General features: G+C 38.4%; 1 protein-coding gene and 1 long non-coding RNA gene across 2 annotated transcripts; both read left to right on the top strand.

The window, feature by feature from the left end:
* The first annotated feature begins 3276 nt into the window (after positions 1 to 3276).
* Positions 3277 to 10390, top strand: LOC306884244 (uncharacterized protein). Its single transcript, XM_079439976.1, has 3 exons — positions 3277 to 3310; positions 3553 to 3623; positions 4623 to 10390. Exons 2-3 carry the CDS (start codon positions 3601 to 3603, stop codon positions 5230 to 5232), a joined length of 633 nt encoding a protein of 210 aa, XP_079296102.1. The 5' UTR covers positions 3277 to 3310; positions 3553 to 3600; the 3' UTR covers positions 5233 to 10390.
* Positions 10391 to 11881: 1491 nt separating this feature from the next.
* Positions 11882 to 14450, top strand: LOC306884245. Its single transcript, XR_013785424.1, has 3 exons — positions 11882 to 12296; positions 13031 to 13099; positions 13213 to 14450. It is a non-coding gene; the product is annotated as an uncharacterized lncRNA (long non-coding RNA).
* Positions 14451 to 15269: the final 819 nt, after the last annotated feature.

The raw sequence follows: 15269 nt of genomic DNA, 5'->3' as shown, positions 1-15269 counted from the left end.
AGTTGTCATATGGGCTTTTCACCTTTGAAAATTAGCAAGCGTCATTTTAAACTTTAAAATGTATCTTGCTCCATGGTTCCCACCTAAGTAATTTATCTTCAGGTTCGTCATCAGGTTTTGACATCACACTACGTACATTTGTCAACGTCCTTGTTTGCATATTTATCAGATTAATAACACTGCTTGGAGAAGTAGCTACGGCGTGCGAGGAGCACGCAAACTGCTTCAATACCTGTTCGTCTCATTAGAAATGTCGCTACGTAAATCCATCTTGAATCTTCTGAAGTATATAGTCCAAAAATAATGCCAATAATCTTCTCCACCAAAGTTCATAGTCACTGTTTCACAAAGGGTTATCTCGGACGCTAAAACAGACCGTGCAGAAGATCCTGCGACGACAATAAGAGTATTAATGAGGACAGGATTTAGGCAGTTTATGATTGACTTTCTCCTTCTCAACCCAGTGTGAAAAAATACATCAATTACTTTTTAAAAAATACGGTGCAGTTTACACGGCCTAAACTGCAGTATCTTATTTTAGCGTGTTCAGGAATTAATAAACGGTCATTGCCTATATGGTGCTCTCAAAGTCAAGTCAAGTAATTATGAATCAGATTATTCAAAGATTCTATCAAAATATTCAGAAGGACTCCTACTGTATAGTAGGCATTAATCTGAACGATTCTTTGTGCTGGACGGAATCAAGAGATTCGATTCACTTGGATGAATCAAAAAACGCCATTCACAGCTGACTCTTTTGTCTTGTGTAGTAGTTTGTATTCGAGGTCCCCGAAGACACTCAGACATTTGACACTCCTTATTAATTATCCCTCTGATTAAGCCTCCCAAACAATCACAGAATCAATCATTTTTGGGACAGATTAGCCCAAGAGCGACCCTCTTTCAGAATTAGAAATATGAAACGTTGCTGTAAAAATGGATTTATAATAGAGCCTTATAAAGAAAGATTGCAGAAGGAGTGTTGATTTTTATGTCGCTCTTGCTTTTTATTTCTCATTACCACGTTTTGTCTTTCTCAGTCTCTCCTGAACCCTTCTTGACTAACATATTGTTGTAGTTCAATCATTCTCTCGCACACTTCCCCCCCACCAATCTCCTATTTTCATATCTGTGTAATGACAGGTCTGGCTGCGCTTTTGAATTATTTGAGAAAAGTGTTCCCGGTCTGACTAATGATACAGGATTCAAGAGCTATCAGACAGAGAGAGAGAGAGACATTTTTCATTGGGAAGAACGCTATTTGCAGCATTTACGCACAGTTAAACAAACAAGATGTAAACAAAAAAAGCTTCACACACTCTGAATGCACTTAAATGTCACATGAGTCTAATTTCAACCCCAACAGCCGGCCTCAGTGTTCACCTCACCTTCCCTGGGGCACCATGGCAGTTTGAGAGAGAGGAACTGTGTGTGGGTGTGTTGTGATGCACAGTATGACAAGCATCATGTCATTGTCAACACTAATAGAGGAGCAGAGGAGCATGATGCATCTACTCTCTCTCTCTCTCTTTCTGTTTCTGTTCTTCCAGGCGTAGAACCTGTCTAATGCTCAAACTGTCATCCATCAACACACATCTTTGGCAGCTCAGCGTTGCCATGGCAACTGCCCCTTGCCAGACAGAGGTTTTAGATTAAAAGGCGTTCATTGCCAGTTTTCCCTTTTCACCCTCATCACTGGTCGACGTCCTCTTTTCTTTTATTTTCCACTGACTGGTTGTTTTCATCTGCTCTTTCTCCTTCTCCTGTCTTTTTTCCTTCTTTCATAATCCCATGTTATCCATCTATTATCCTTACCGATTACCATGCCTTATAAACAGTTCTCTCTTTTACTAAATATATTTTTTCATTACTGTTTGTTGCTTTAAAGCATCTCATCCGAAACGCTGGAGGAAAAAAATGATAAAAGTTATTTGTATGACTTACAGGTACAATATGGCGAGATTGATGAGAAATAACAACCCGATTTCATGAGAAAATATAACTATTTTTCATGGTGGTGATTTCATAGGAATTTGTAGAGTGGGATTCATACAAAAATGTATGATCTTTAGGAAAAAGCATAACCTCAACCTAAACCTAACCATCATAGAAATTCATAGAAATCGGCCACCATTTGCCAAAACGTAAAGTAGTTGATAAACCAGCGACAGTGTCGTAGTGGCCTAAAGTGATCATTGATTTTCTTTCACTGGAATAAATTACCTGGTCAAAAGTAAAAATGGATGTTTTGTCAGACATTGACACCTTAAGTCTATAGGTCCCAGGATTTCATGTACCTTTTTGCAAAATATTAGCAAGTCAAAATGAACTTAAATTACACATAAGCCTAAAGCCTAGCTATATTTTTTGTTGGAATGTATTTGTTGTGATCTGTGGTCAATGTTCTATTTTTTTGTTATGTTAACGTAAAGAAAAAAAAATAATGTTTCAAGTTGCCATGAAATTGTGTTGGAAGAAATCTGTCTGAAATTGTCAGTGAGGTGTAAGCAGATCAAAAATCTACAAATGAGATAATTTGTATTCATAGGAATTGGCCACCAATTACCAAAACATTGACATGAGAGTGTGTTGAAAGTAAAGTAAGAAAATTGACATGAGAATGTGTTGAAAGTCTGAAAGTGTAAACAAAGGCTATATGATGTGGCACAATAACAGCCAATCAGAACATGCATAGAATTCTATGGAGCAGGATTTTAGATCAATAGGATTTTACTGTGGATAGGGCAACCAAGTACAATGCCACAGAAAAGTAATAAAACCAACAATAGTGTAAACTGTTCAGTGTGCATGATTCACTGATTCTTTCAGCCTTATAATGTTGATTTTACACTGACAGATCTTTAAGAGCACTTCTCACACTGCAGTGATCTTTTGAGTTCTAGCTTACTGTTTATACTGATATAATCCATTATTATGTTTGCTATTATACTAAACATTGGCCACGGGCCACAGATAGATGAGTTGCATCACAATAGATGCTGCATCTAAAAACAGTTCTGCTGAGTAAAACGGAGTCATCAAAATCTTCTGTCCTATACCACCAGTTCTATTAAAGAATATTAAATTAACACTTTCATAATGCTCTAGTCCTCTTTCATGTACTGTAAATTATAAGTGTTGTGTATGGGAGACAACAAGCTTGTGTAAGTGTGACAGCGTGCGATTGGATGATACTGTGTGTGCACAGAAAACACTGATTCATCGTCAACCACGTGGTGTTTATCCACCTACCTGACACCTGTCCATCGCCTCAAAACACAGAGACAGCAGAGAGCCGCAGCAGCTAGGGGTGAGACATTCTTGTTCTGTTTTGAATCAAAAGGTAAGATTAGCAATTTGGTAAGATGCATCTAAAAAAGTGGATGCATCTAAAGTTAATGCATCAATACTCAACAATGAAGGTAATAAATGGGATATGTGGCTTAAATATAATACTTTTGTCACAAAATTGCCACAGACATTTTTTTTTACATACTGTTTTCTTTTACTGATTAGTAGTTGAAAATACTTGCTGTATGTTGTGTTCAACAGAGTCCATGCTCACTGGACTGGACCATAAGAATTGCTTTTTGACCTTTAATGTCCTCTGCTATGAGTGAGATGTAAGTTGCCTCTACCAATGTAGATTTCATTTTAATATTTAGGAAGATCAGGAAGTTCTTTACACTGTATTAATATAACAGTCAAATGTACTGTATAGATCCAACAATAAGCTAAATTATTGACATGACAGGTTGAATAGGAAAACTGTATATACTGTATAAAGTAAATGTATAAACAAAAGCAGCAGTGTGGTGTTCCACTAAATGGAACAATCAGGGTTACATAAAAGTGTAGACATTAAGCAGCAAATGAATCAGTGCAACAACAAGAGAAAAAGTTAATAACTAAATTGATAAAAGCCTATTTATTCTGCTATGCTTTGTTATATTAGTAGTTGCATTTTATTGTTTGCATTACTGTCATAAAGCATACCTTGAAATTAGTTTTTTATATAATTAAGTTTGTTGCAAAGAGTCCACATCTTATGGGATCCAGTAGAGTTTTTGTTGATGTTTTGCATTTTAACCCAGATCACCTGTATTTATGGTTGCTAAGTGGGACAAAATGTTTTGTTTTGCTAAAAAGGCTCTTTGTGACAACTCCTGTATGTATGTGGAGACTATGTCATCTCTTTGAGATGTAGTTACCAAATGAGAAATAATTTGATTAGCAGGGACTGCTAAATTCCCTCCGATGGACCCTTAACAGCATTATGACCTCATCTACTCTTGATGAAAGATGCATGAGGATTGTTTTGACCAAAACTTTCAGATAGTGAATATAAAACATATATATAGGAGTTGTTTATATATGATATATAGGGATAAAGTACAGTCACTCAGTCATTGTAAAATTAAACTCTTGTAGGGCGATAAGGACACCATGTAGCCTACATTACAGCATTATTCACTGAGGCCGCAAGGAATATATGAAAGTTCATTATTAAAATTATTAAATTCAAATTTAGGACAACGGTTGTCCAAACTTTTTTATTTTTTCTAAGGTTACCATAATTTTTCCTTTCTGTCAATGCCCATTTGTTTATTTCTTCCCAAAAGGAGATATTTCACTGTACTTTCTCTTGATCTGGACTCTCTCCTGTCGGTAAAAAGGAAAATCCGTCAGGAAGGATTGCTGGACTCACACCTGAAAACCAATCTTGACTTCTCTATCCAAACCCTGGAGGCCTTTCCTGCATCAAAGCGGCGTGACGTTTCTCTAACACTGGACGGAGAGCGCCACCTGGTGCGTATCACCGCCGAGACACCTGTCCTGTCCTACATGGCACATCTGGGCACAAACGGTCCGCAGATCCTTCAAAGGACCCATCCAGAATCTCGACTCACGACCTCCAGCCTGGCAGAGAGCCACTTTGCTGGACACCGTTGTCGTTATGAGTTGGAAAGCTGCTTCGAGCAAGCTAAAAAAGCCCTGGCTGACAAAAGCCCATCAGTTCTGGATCACATGGAGCTCAAGATCACCTGTGGACAGCTGCACCTCACGTACAGTACCCATCAGCCCCTGCACACCCTCCACATTCAACCACACTGTAGAGTTTTCTTGGGCAAAACGCTGTCTCTAGAGAAGATCCTAGTGACAAAGACGCACCTGGAGAAAAGCAGAGAGATGAGGAAAGACCTGCTCACATGTTTTCAGCACTTGTTGTAGCAGTATGACCAGTGTCAGGAGGAGAACGCACGTATCATTCTACAGGGTGATGGGGAGATGCTGGAGTTTGTCACTGGCAGAACAGACAGCCATACAACTCAGTACTTCATCTTCACCAATGCCCAGAACAAAGCTCACAGCCAGCGGGTGCAGGACATGGAGTTGTGGGAGTTTAATGATGATTAAGAATTATGAAACAGCTGCTTCCATCTCTGTTATAGAGGAGAATACCAGGCATATTAGGTGTTTAATCTGGTTATTGAAGGATGCAGAACTAAAATTACATAAGTAATGCTAACATTTATAATTGTATCTATTTGGGGGTGTGGTCATTATTTCCCAGGTGGCAGATTTTTCTTCAATGGAGAGATTTATACCCCTAGCCCTGCACATTTTGTATGTCTCCCTTATCAGAGACACCCAATAGAGTGGGGAAACTATGACGTCACTTTTTAGGCGGATCGGCTGTTAGCATGAAACTGGTTCCCTCAACAAAAAGCCAATAGGATTTTTCCATAGACTTTTGGATTATAGCAAAAAATAAACTCTGTGTTCAATCATAGTTCATGAAACTTACACGTTTTGTCCATCAAGATAATCTTCACAAAATAATATAACTTTGACGAATTTTGAAGCCTAAATAAAAGTGCCAGAACTGAAAAGCTAAACTTAGGCTATAAACGGACTACACCACCGCCTTCAACGTCACCACCACCGCGCTCCCGACAACTGTTTCAAACTTATTTTTAACTTTTAAAGAAAAGTATTTTTTATTCAAAAAACCCATTGACTCTGGGACGATGGAACTGGAAGTGCTAAAATACTAACTCACTTCCGGGTTTTTGCCTAGAAAGTGACATCATAGTCATGTCTTGCAGTCTCTACTAACGAGCTGATGATTTGAATCAGGTGTGTTAAATAAGAAGACTAAAGGCTAGTTCACACTACAGGATTTTAAGCCCGATTTAAACCCGATTTGCAAGTTAACGAGCTCGCCGACAGGTCGGGCTGTAATCGGGGGAAAATCTGCGGGTGATCGGCGCTTCGCGATCTTTATGTGTGAACTACACAACGATGCATCAAAGACGCTCGCTGACGCCAAACAAATAGGCTATCTAGCATGCCAAATATCTGGACCGGTCGGCCTAATCGACATCAGGTGGTGTCAGGTGTGGTGACGAGCTACAGCCAATGAAAGAGCAAGGCATGGGTTGAGGTCACTGGAAGAAAAACAGCAACTTCGCTGAAAGAAAATGTGTATATTTTTGCACATAAGCATATTTCACAGGCTTTTGGCTGCTATATTTTTTATTAACCACCAATAGTTACTGTTGCCATGACCGACAAACACTCACACAGCACTCTATCTCACGCAGTGAAAAACACATCGCAGAGCAGAGAGGAAACTGACCACACACTGACAAAGACAGAGCAGGTTACTGCTGATATGAAACAAGGTCTCAGGACTCACAGCTTTTAAATCGAGTCATTTTTAAAGAAATTCAAACAATAAATACCTTTTTGTGGCTCTTCAATGTGTCGTGACAGATCACTGTATTGCCTCAGTTCAAACGAACCGATCATCTTTTCATATTTACTTAATGCACGAAATAAACATCCGAAGGTGTTTAATTTCAACCGCGGAACACACCATTTTAAGTCCATCGAAGTTAATCTACTCCTGTCTGATTTGGGGTTAAGGCTAGAAGGGATACAGCTGCGGCTACTGGGCATGCGCATATTTTCCGAGCCCACAATATAACGTCAAACCAATGAAAATGGTTTTAAAAAGCACATAGCGCCATTGTTTCATCACTTTGCGAGTGTCGCGGTGACCGTTTTTTTGCAGTAAAGGACCTGTCATAGTTTAATGAGAAGATGACATGAAGCTCGCGGTTAACCTGCATTGAAAACAGATGAGGGTGCATGTGTATACAGCAGTGTTGGGGAGTAGTTAACTACAAGTAGCGACGCTACTAACTTAACTACATTTTTCAGTAGCTTGGCAGTAGCTCAGTTGCTTTTTAAACAGTGTAGCTTTTCCAGTAGCTAACTACTTTTTGCAGCAAGTAGCGGTGTAGCGCGAGCAAAAGCTACATTGCGTTTTGTCGAGCCTGTGCGAATCAGCGCGATGCAAGGATATTCTTGTTTGATTACAAACTCATTTTTTGCCATTACCGCCACCTGTTGTTTAATCACGCATCTTGCGGCTAACAGTTCACTGACGTACAGAAGTCGAAATCCCCGAATCGATTCTTAATGCGCGTGCTTCACTTAAGAGGATATGAATATTCACCTCTCGTCCTGAAGGTGTCACCATCTATAGATATACTTACCTGGCAGGGGAGACACCATGATCAAGAAGGCGGTTCACCCAGAGCGAGGCTTAGCCACATAATGTGGGAATCTCGACTGCATAATTTATGGTAGTGGGGGACTGCGTTCGCGCTCTCCCCTGAATTTTTCAGGGAGAGTCGTGGCCTAATGGTTAGAGAGTCGGACTTGTAATCCAAAGGTTGCGGGTTCGAGTCTCGGGCCGGCAGGGATTGTAGGTGGGGGGAGTGAATGTCCAGCACTCTCTCCACCCTCAATACCACGACTGAGGTGCCCTTGAGCAAGGCACCGAACCCACAACTGCTCCCCGGGCGCTACAGCATAAAATGGCTGCCCACTGCTCCGTGTGTGTGTGTGTGTGTTCACTGCTGTGTGTGTGCACGTTGGATGGGTTAAATGCAGAGCACGAATTCAGAGTATGGGTCACCATACTTGGCTGAATGTCACTTCACTTATCTTTCGAATTGCTCCACTAAAAAAAACAACTGTGTGCACCCTATTATTAATGTAGATGTGTATTTCAGTAATAAACTTAAGTAGGAGAGTTTCAGTTACCAGCATTTATATCAAAATATGGATCCCATGTCTGCAAAACTAACATTTTAAATGAAATATTGATAGCTAATCGATATCGAATCGAAATCGAATCAAATCGAAACCATAAAAATAAGAATCGAATCGCAGAATTGGTCACAATACCCAGCCCTAGTTGACACACCCATATTATCCATGATGGAGCAAGACATGGCGGCAGATTTGGAGGATGGAGAAACAACTAACGTTAATTACCCATGGCCTTATTTGTCCAAGTTCATGTCTCTCAAAGAAACGACAAGTAAAGGTTACACGTTTTGTAACAGTCTGAGATATTTGAGTGTTGTGTGTAATAAAACAATACTCTTTGAAATCATAATTGTATTGCATTGTTTTAAACACTAAATATTTTACTTAAAACATTCCTCAGACACTTATTCAGTTATTTATAATATACGTTGTTCAAAAAAATCAAAAGTAGTTTCAATGTAGCTAGCTACTTTTTGATAGTAACTTGTAGTGTAGCTAACTACTTTTCCAAAAGGGTAGCTTGACTGTAGTTTAACTACTTTAACTTACGAGTAGCTTGTAGCTTGTCAAACTACAGTTTCAGAGTAGCTTCCCCAACACTGGTATACAGCTCCCATTCGGGGCGAAGTAAATTTTTTCCACAGAATGATAAGAGCACACTTTTTAACATTTTATTATTTAACACTCGGCATTTAACTTTAGCGCTGTAAGCCATGCATACAGTGCATGAGCAGATTTTCTGGTAAGCAAAACAAGCACTTTTAAATACCTCAGTTTATGGGCGTTACCGTGGCAGCCAACAACAGCACAGCTTAACCCTCCTCACATATTTATATTTACTTACTGAAAAACTTTCAATTCAGTCGATCTTTTTCACCCCGTTTTAATGTATTTCTGTGAAGACTGGCCAGCTGTCCGGCATGTTCTGATTGGTCAGATCACCTCTCAATCAAGCTCTTTGCTAACGGGCAATTGTCGCGTGTTTTTATGACAAAACGTGGTTTAGGGACCGAATCCAGTAGTTGGGTGACAGAGTTGTTGTCAGCTGGTGTAGTGTGTAACCCCTGATTGCGGATAATTTACATAGAGTCATGTAACACCACAATGACTAAAAGACAGACAATCAAGTCATGTAGTCTGAACGGCACAGCGATCTGCCGACCTGTAAAATCCTGTAGTGTGAACTTGGCTTTATACTTAGTTCATACTGCAGGTCTTAATGCTCAGATCGGATTTTTTTGCTGAAAATGTTTTTGTGCTGTTGTTCACATTGTCATTTAAATGCGACTGCCATCATTCTCATGTGTGAACCGTATACGGCGCTGAAGTGACCCGCATACGCAGAAGAAGACATAACGTCAGACCCAGCGCACTGTGTTTGCGGAAATAAAAATGGATGCTGCTCGTGTTAGCATGTGTTTAGCAATTTTGAAGTTAATGTGCAATCGGAGCCTAAATAACAAAGTGATATTATTGTCTATGTATTGTCTGCATTGTAATTTTAATCTTCCCGCCTCCACCAGCGCAGAATTGTGACATCTGTCACATTTCAATGATGTAAGAATCTCATGAAATGCGACATGGCCATTCAGACTGAAGTCGCATTGCAAAACATCGGCTATGTATCTGATTCAGGACCACATATGAAAGTGGCCTGGGCCTGATTTGAAAAAAAAAGGATTTGTGCTGTTCAGACTGTCATAAGAAAATCAGATATGGGTCACATTTGGGCAAAAAAGTTGGATTTGGGCTACTTTAGCCTGCAGTGTGAACTAAGTCATACAAAGGGTGCTTCTCAAACGGAAGGCTGCATCCTACCGAGGCTGTGTCCTTCCTAGTTCAGTCCTTCAGAGTCTTGTAGGCTGAGTCCTCATCGGCATATAAACGCTAGAATAAAGGCCAAAGTATACTTCGGCCGTCCTCGTCCGCGCACCATCTGCATTAAAAGACGTTCTAGTAAGTGCGTGTGTACATCACATATGTTCCCGGTTTCCTTATGAGATGTTTTAGCACTTGTATAACATATTCTGATTATATGATAAATGTAGCTCTTATCTTTATTCTTATAGTTCCTGTAATTACCCAATAATGTTGGAAATCTAGTTTGTTTCTTAGAACTGCTTATGGTTGCATTTGGCTAGGGTCACTGAAGCTGACAAGTAAAATGTAATATAGCCTAATAGGCCTAGGCAAGCTATCAAAATGTTACCACTCTTTTTTTCATAACTGACTAAAAAATTTTAATAAACTGACTCAAGAGATGTGTGATGTGATGATCTTACATAAATAAAGCATATGATCAGATATTGTTAAATTTAAAGTTACTGAAATGTTAGCCCTCTTTATTAAATGCAGTTTCCAGATGATTGAGTAAAAGGTTGTATCAAAAGAGGCATAAGATCGAGAAGAATAAGAACAGAGAGAGAATCAGAATCTGAGGCTATTATCAGATCATTGGTGACCTTGACCAGAGCTGTCTCAGTATATGACATTTTCGGAAACCAGACTGAAGGGGTTCAAATGGAAGGGCGATAATTATTTAAGTTATCCAAATCAGTATTAGGCTTCTTTGGAACAGCAGTTTTCAGTGAGAAATCGCAGAGAATCATTAACGATGCTGAGAACAGCTGGGCATAAAGAGTCAAAACAAGACTTAAATAAGCTTATAGGGAAGGGATCAAGCGTGCAAGTGGTAGCTTTCATACGTGATGCCTCTCTAGTATGCAGCTCATAGCTCTAGAGTCCATTTGAGGAAAAGTTGTAAACAATGTGCCATGAAAACTAGACAGGCAAACTGTTGAAGATAAAACAGGTGCAACTTGAATACGTTTGTAAACATTGTCAATTTTAGAACTAAAGAAATTAAGAAAACCATTACACACTTATTCAAATAAGATTTACATTTGTATGATACCTTATGAATTACCTTACCTTGTAAATCGATGTAAATAAAAATTTCTGGCGCAATATAAAATAAATAACAGTGAATTCAAATGATAATAAAGAGTATTTAAAAAGGTTATTATCACAATTTTCAGTCCGGCAGAAAGTCACTTTGCTGGACATCGCTGTCATGATGAGTTATAAAGCTGTTTCAGGCAGGTCAGCCCTAAGCATGGAGGCTGACAAAAAAAACATCAGTACGGATCACATGGAGCTCAAGATTACCTGTAGAGAGCTGCACCTCACATACTGTAGCCAGCCCCTGCACACCGCAACGCTATCTCACGGCAATTCGTACGTATTTTACGAGGTGGCTAATTCGTACGACCTCACTCGTACGATTTAGTACAATTTGTCTAAACCCCTGTGATGGGTAGGTTTAGGGGCGGGGTTAGGTGTAGGTCATTCGTACAAATTCATACGAATTGGCAACTCGTAAAATACGTACGACTTAGCAAAAATCGTATGAATTTGTACGAGTGAGGTCGTACGAAATCGTACGAATTAACCATCTCGTAAAATATGTACGAATTGCCGTGAGATCGGGCTGCACACCCATATCCTGCCACCTCACTAATCTGGACGAGGCAGCGCTGTGGCTAAATAGTCAGTCTGAAGATTTTGGTCAGTAGGCCTAGTAATTGAAAGATTTCACAGAAAATCACGTGGTAAACGCGTCGGCCTGAGGACGATCAAACACGTTTGATATTTTGAGCCGATTTAATATTGTTTTTATATGTCACGACGCGTCCCAGACAGCAAGCAGTGTTGGCCCGGATCCGGCCCACATCTGGCCTGCATGGATTTCACACGGGCCAGATGTGGGCCGGATCTGGGCTAACACTATGTTGCTGTCTGGGGTGTTTCTGCCAGAGTTCGTAAAGAGGTGTTGGGAAATTAGTAGTCATGTACATTTATCAGGTTATCTGACAGACATTTTTAACCTAAAGCACAATACAGCTCTGCTTATTTGCTTCTTCGCAGTGAAATAGTGGTCTCCTTTTCTCCTCTCGCTCTACGGCTCGTTTGTTTCCTGGAAAATGAAACTTAACGTATCCAGCAAGAGCCTTGTGAAACTGAAACTTACAGTAAAATGAGCCTGAGAAGTAACACATCAACGAACTGCTGGAACATTTCCTGAAATCCCTTTGATACTTACAATCGTTTTTCCTCTAAACAGAGTTCTAGCTTTCATTTGAGCAGCGCTCTGGACGGGGATCTAGGTAAGTCTGTTCTGCTCTTTTTCAGAATGTTTAACCTCCTGAAACTAAATCATGCTAAACTTTGTTTAAGCATGATTCTCAACTATGTTATAAAATATATAACACAATTATTTGCTATACCATTTTGTTTTATGCAATATGTCTGTACAAATTTCCATAAACTGGTTTTCCCATTAAACACAGTCTATCTATACTGTATCTAATTTGCATATTAATGTGTTGCTGTTGGGACAGAATGTTGGAAAAAGAATTGTCATAATGGGAGTAATAATTGGCCAGATTTTCATAATAATATCTAATATTTCATAACAAAAATAGATATATAATGTATATCTGGTAACACTGAGTAAATGAAAATTCTGTAAGTTTTATAAAATACATCTCAGTCAAACTAACCACACAAAACAACTGATTATTCAAAGCAAACTTATCTTAAATCTATAAAGGATGATATTTACAAACTGAAAATGATCTATTTTTGAAAAGTTGCCTACAAATGGACCACTGTAAATTTTGTTTGCTAACCCTTCAAATTATATCATAATCTTAGAAGGGTAACTGAAAGAGGGGATTTAGGTGAAACATTCTGCTATCTACAGTAGGAACGAGATTGGTTAATTTGATCATTTCAGAGTTATAAAAGACCCCTACACTTCTGATCACCCTGTATATTTTGAGATAATGACTGTCACTGTACATTATTTTTTATAAATGAATGCCATGTCTGATGACAGCGTGGATCAATCTGAAGAATTTTTGGCCTGCCAGAGAAACCCCTCCTCGTTCTCAATGGACGCTACATTGTAAGTACATTAATAATGATCTGCAGGAAGAAGTTAAACTTTTGTTAAATTTAAATTTAAACGTTACATTTTCTTTCTTTCTTTCTTTCTTTCTTTCTTTCTTTCTTTCTAAGATGTTACTTCGGTTTTCAACCTACCACAGACAGCATAGTGTTTGTGATACATGAACTGATGAAAAAGAAAATGACAGACAGCACCCTTCTCTCCAACTTGGACTTTGCTGAGAGATTCTTTAGAGAGCATCCTTTAAAACTGCACTCACAATTGTTGGTAAAAGGAGCTTACCATTGTGTAAAAATTGGTAGTAATGTCAAATCTGTTTTTACTATAACATCAAAAAACAACCAAACCTATGTAAATGTCTGTGTCTGCAACAAAGATGACAAAAAAATAACTTTCATTGACGCCAGGCACTTTTTCAACCACTCCTGCCAGGATGAAATTAAATCCTGTTTTACACAGGCTCAAGAAGCTATTGCTAAAGAGAGTCTGACAAGACTAAACATCAAATGCAACAGGTTCTCAATCGTGTATACCACTCAATATGATGATTTATGCGCAACTGTGGAAACGAAATGTCAGTTAAAGCTAGAGAACCTCACTGCTGAAGGTTTACTGAACAAAAAAGTCTGGCTGCAGAAAGAGAAGCCCACATGTCCTGGTCTGATAGCATGTCTAGACCATCTCTTAAAGGTATACCTGACCACTAAGTCTGCCATATGGAACTCCTATAGATTCATCCTACATTCAGACAACGAAATAATCAGAATCACTTCAGGTAAAGAATGTGAAAAAGAATGTGTACTGATACATGATCATGAAAGGGTCTCAATGTTTCCTCCAATATTGAGATAGAAGTTATGACAGCACTCCAGAACACTGCAACATATTCTGTTGAAATATATTCACATACATTTTAAAGACCATTAAATCATTGCATCAGCATAATCACATATATTCATTACTAATTCTACATTAGTTGAAAATATTTGCTTCCAAAAAACAAATCTTACAATGGCATTACCTTTGGAGTACGATACAGTATATGTAATGTTTTTTGTTTGATTGTTTGTTTGTTTTGTCTTTTTAGATTTGCATGATTTGTAATATGTAATCTGTTTTTTTTTTTTTAGATTTGCAAATGTTTTTTATATTTGCATGATTTACTTCATCTGTGTTCACTGACAAATTGTTGTAGATTCTGTCATTCTCTACTCAGATTATTGTCGACATTCTTTACTATCATAAAAATAGACAGCATGTAAATAAACAACTTCATTATTTGTTATTTGTAGCTCTTTATCCTGAATGTATTTTGCCTTGGATTGTATTAATTAAAGTGATAACAATCAGTTCATTGGGTATTACTGCATATGTACAAAAAAAAATTATAATTTTACGAGTTAAAAAAAAAGTTACAGGGAATTTAAAGCATAGCAAAACTGTATAAAAATGTAATGTGTGTTTGATGACTAACTGTGTGGTTGAGTAAATGCTCTCTTTTCTTCTTCAGCACAACAACTCTCAATTCTCGGTTAAAAATACCAGTTGAGTTTTTACTTATTTAGCTGACCTCTGTCAGCTGCTCTTTCCATCTCTAGTTCATCAATTCAAGGCCAGCTGCTGTTAAAACAAAGAGTGAAACATTATATTCAATTACTAATTAAGTGACAAAGAGCTTTTATGATTTTAACTCGGCTGCATCTAATAAATCACACCACACTCGTCCTGTATGGAAGCATATGTGTAGCAAAATTCAATTTGAAATGTAATATGCAAAATAGCAATGCAATATGTAAATGGAAATGTATTTAATTAATGGCAATTACATTAATATGTAATTACATTTAAATTAATCATTTGGTACAATGCACTTATAATGTACTTATACTTAATAAGTACATTGTACTTATTTTTTGATGTAAGTACATAGTAGATAAGGTCACCTAATATAAAGTGTGACCCTCTTTTATTTTTAATCCGTAAAATAGCGAGTGTTCCGTGGCACCTGAAGTTCACGTGCCTGCCACGTACACCGCGATTGATGCCCATGATTTTTCCCTTAGCTGTGGCATGTTCTGTGACAGCTGCGCCTAGATCTGACTGGTGAATTGTCGTCTGGGGCATGCACAGTGAAAGTGGCAGCGTTTTCTGTATGGTAACGTGCATC

Source organism: Barbus barbus (assembly GCF_936440315.1).
Source record: "Barbus barbus genome assembly, chromosome: 18".
Taxonomy (NCBI): Eukaryota; Metazoa; Chordata; class Actinopteri; order Cypriniformes; family Cyprinidae; genus Barbus; species Barbus barbus.
This window is presented reverse-complemented; position numbering and strand designations above follow the sequence as displayed.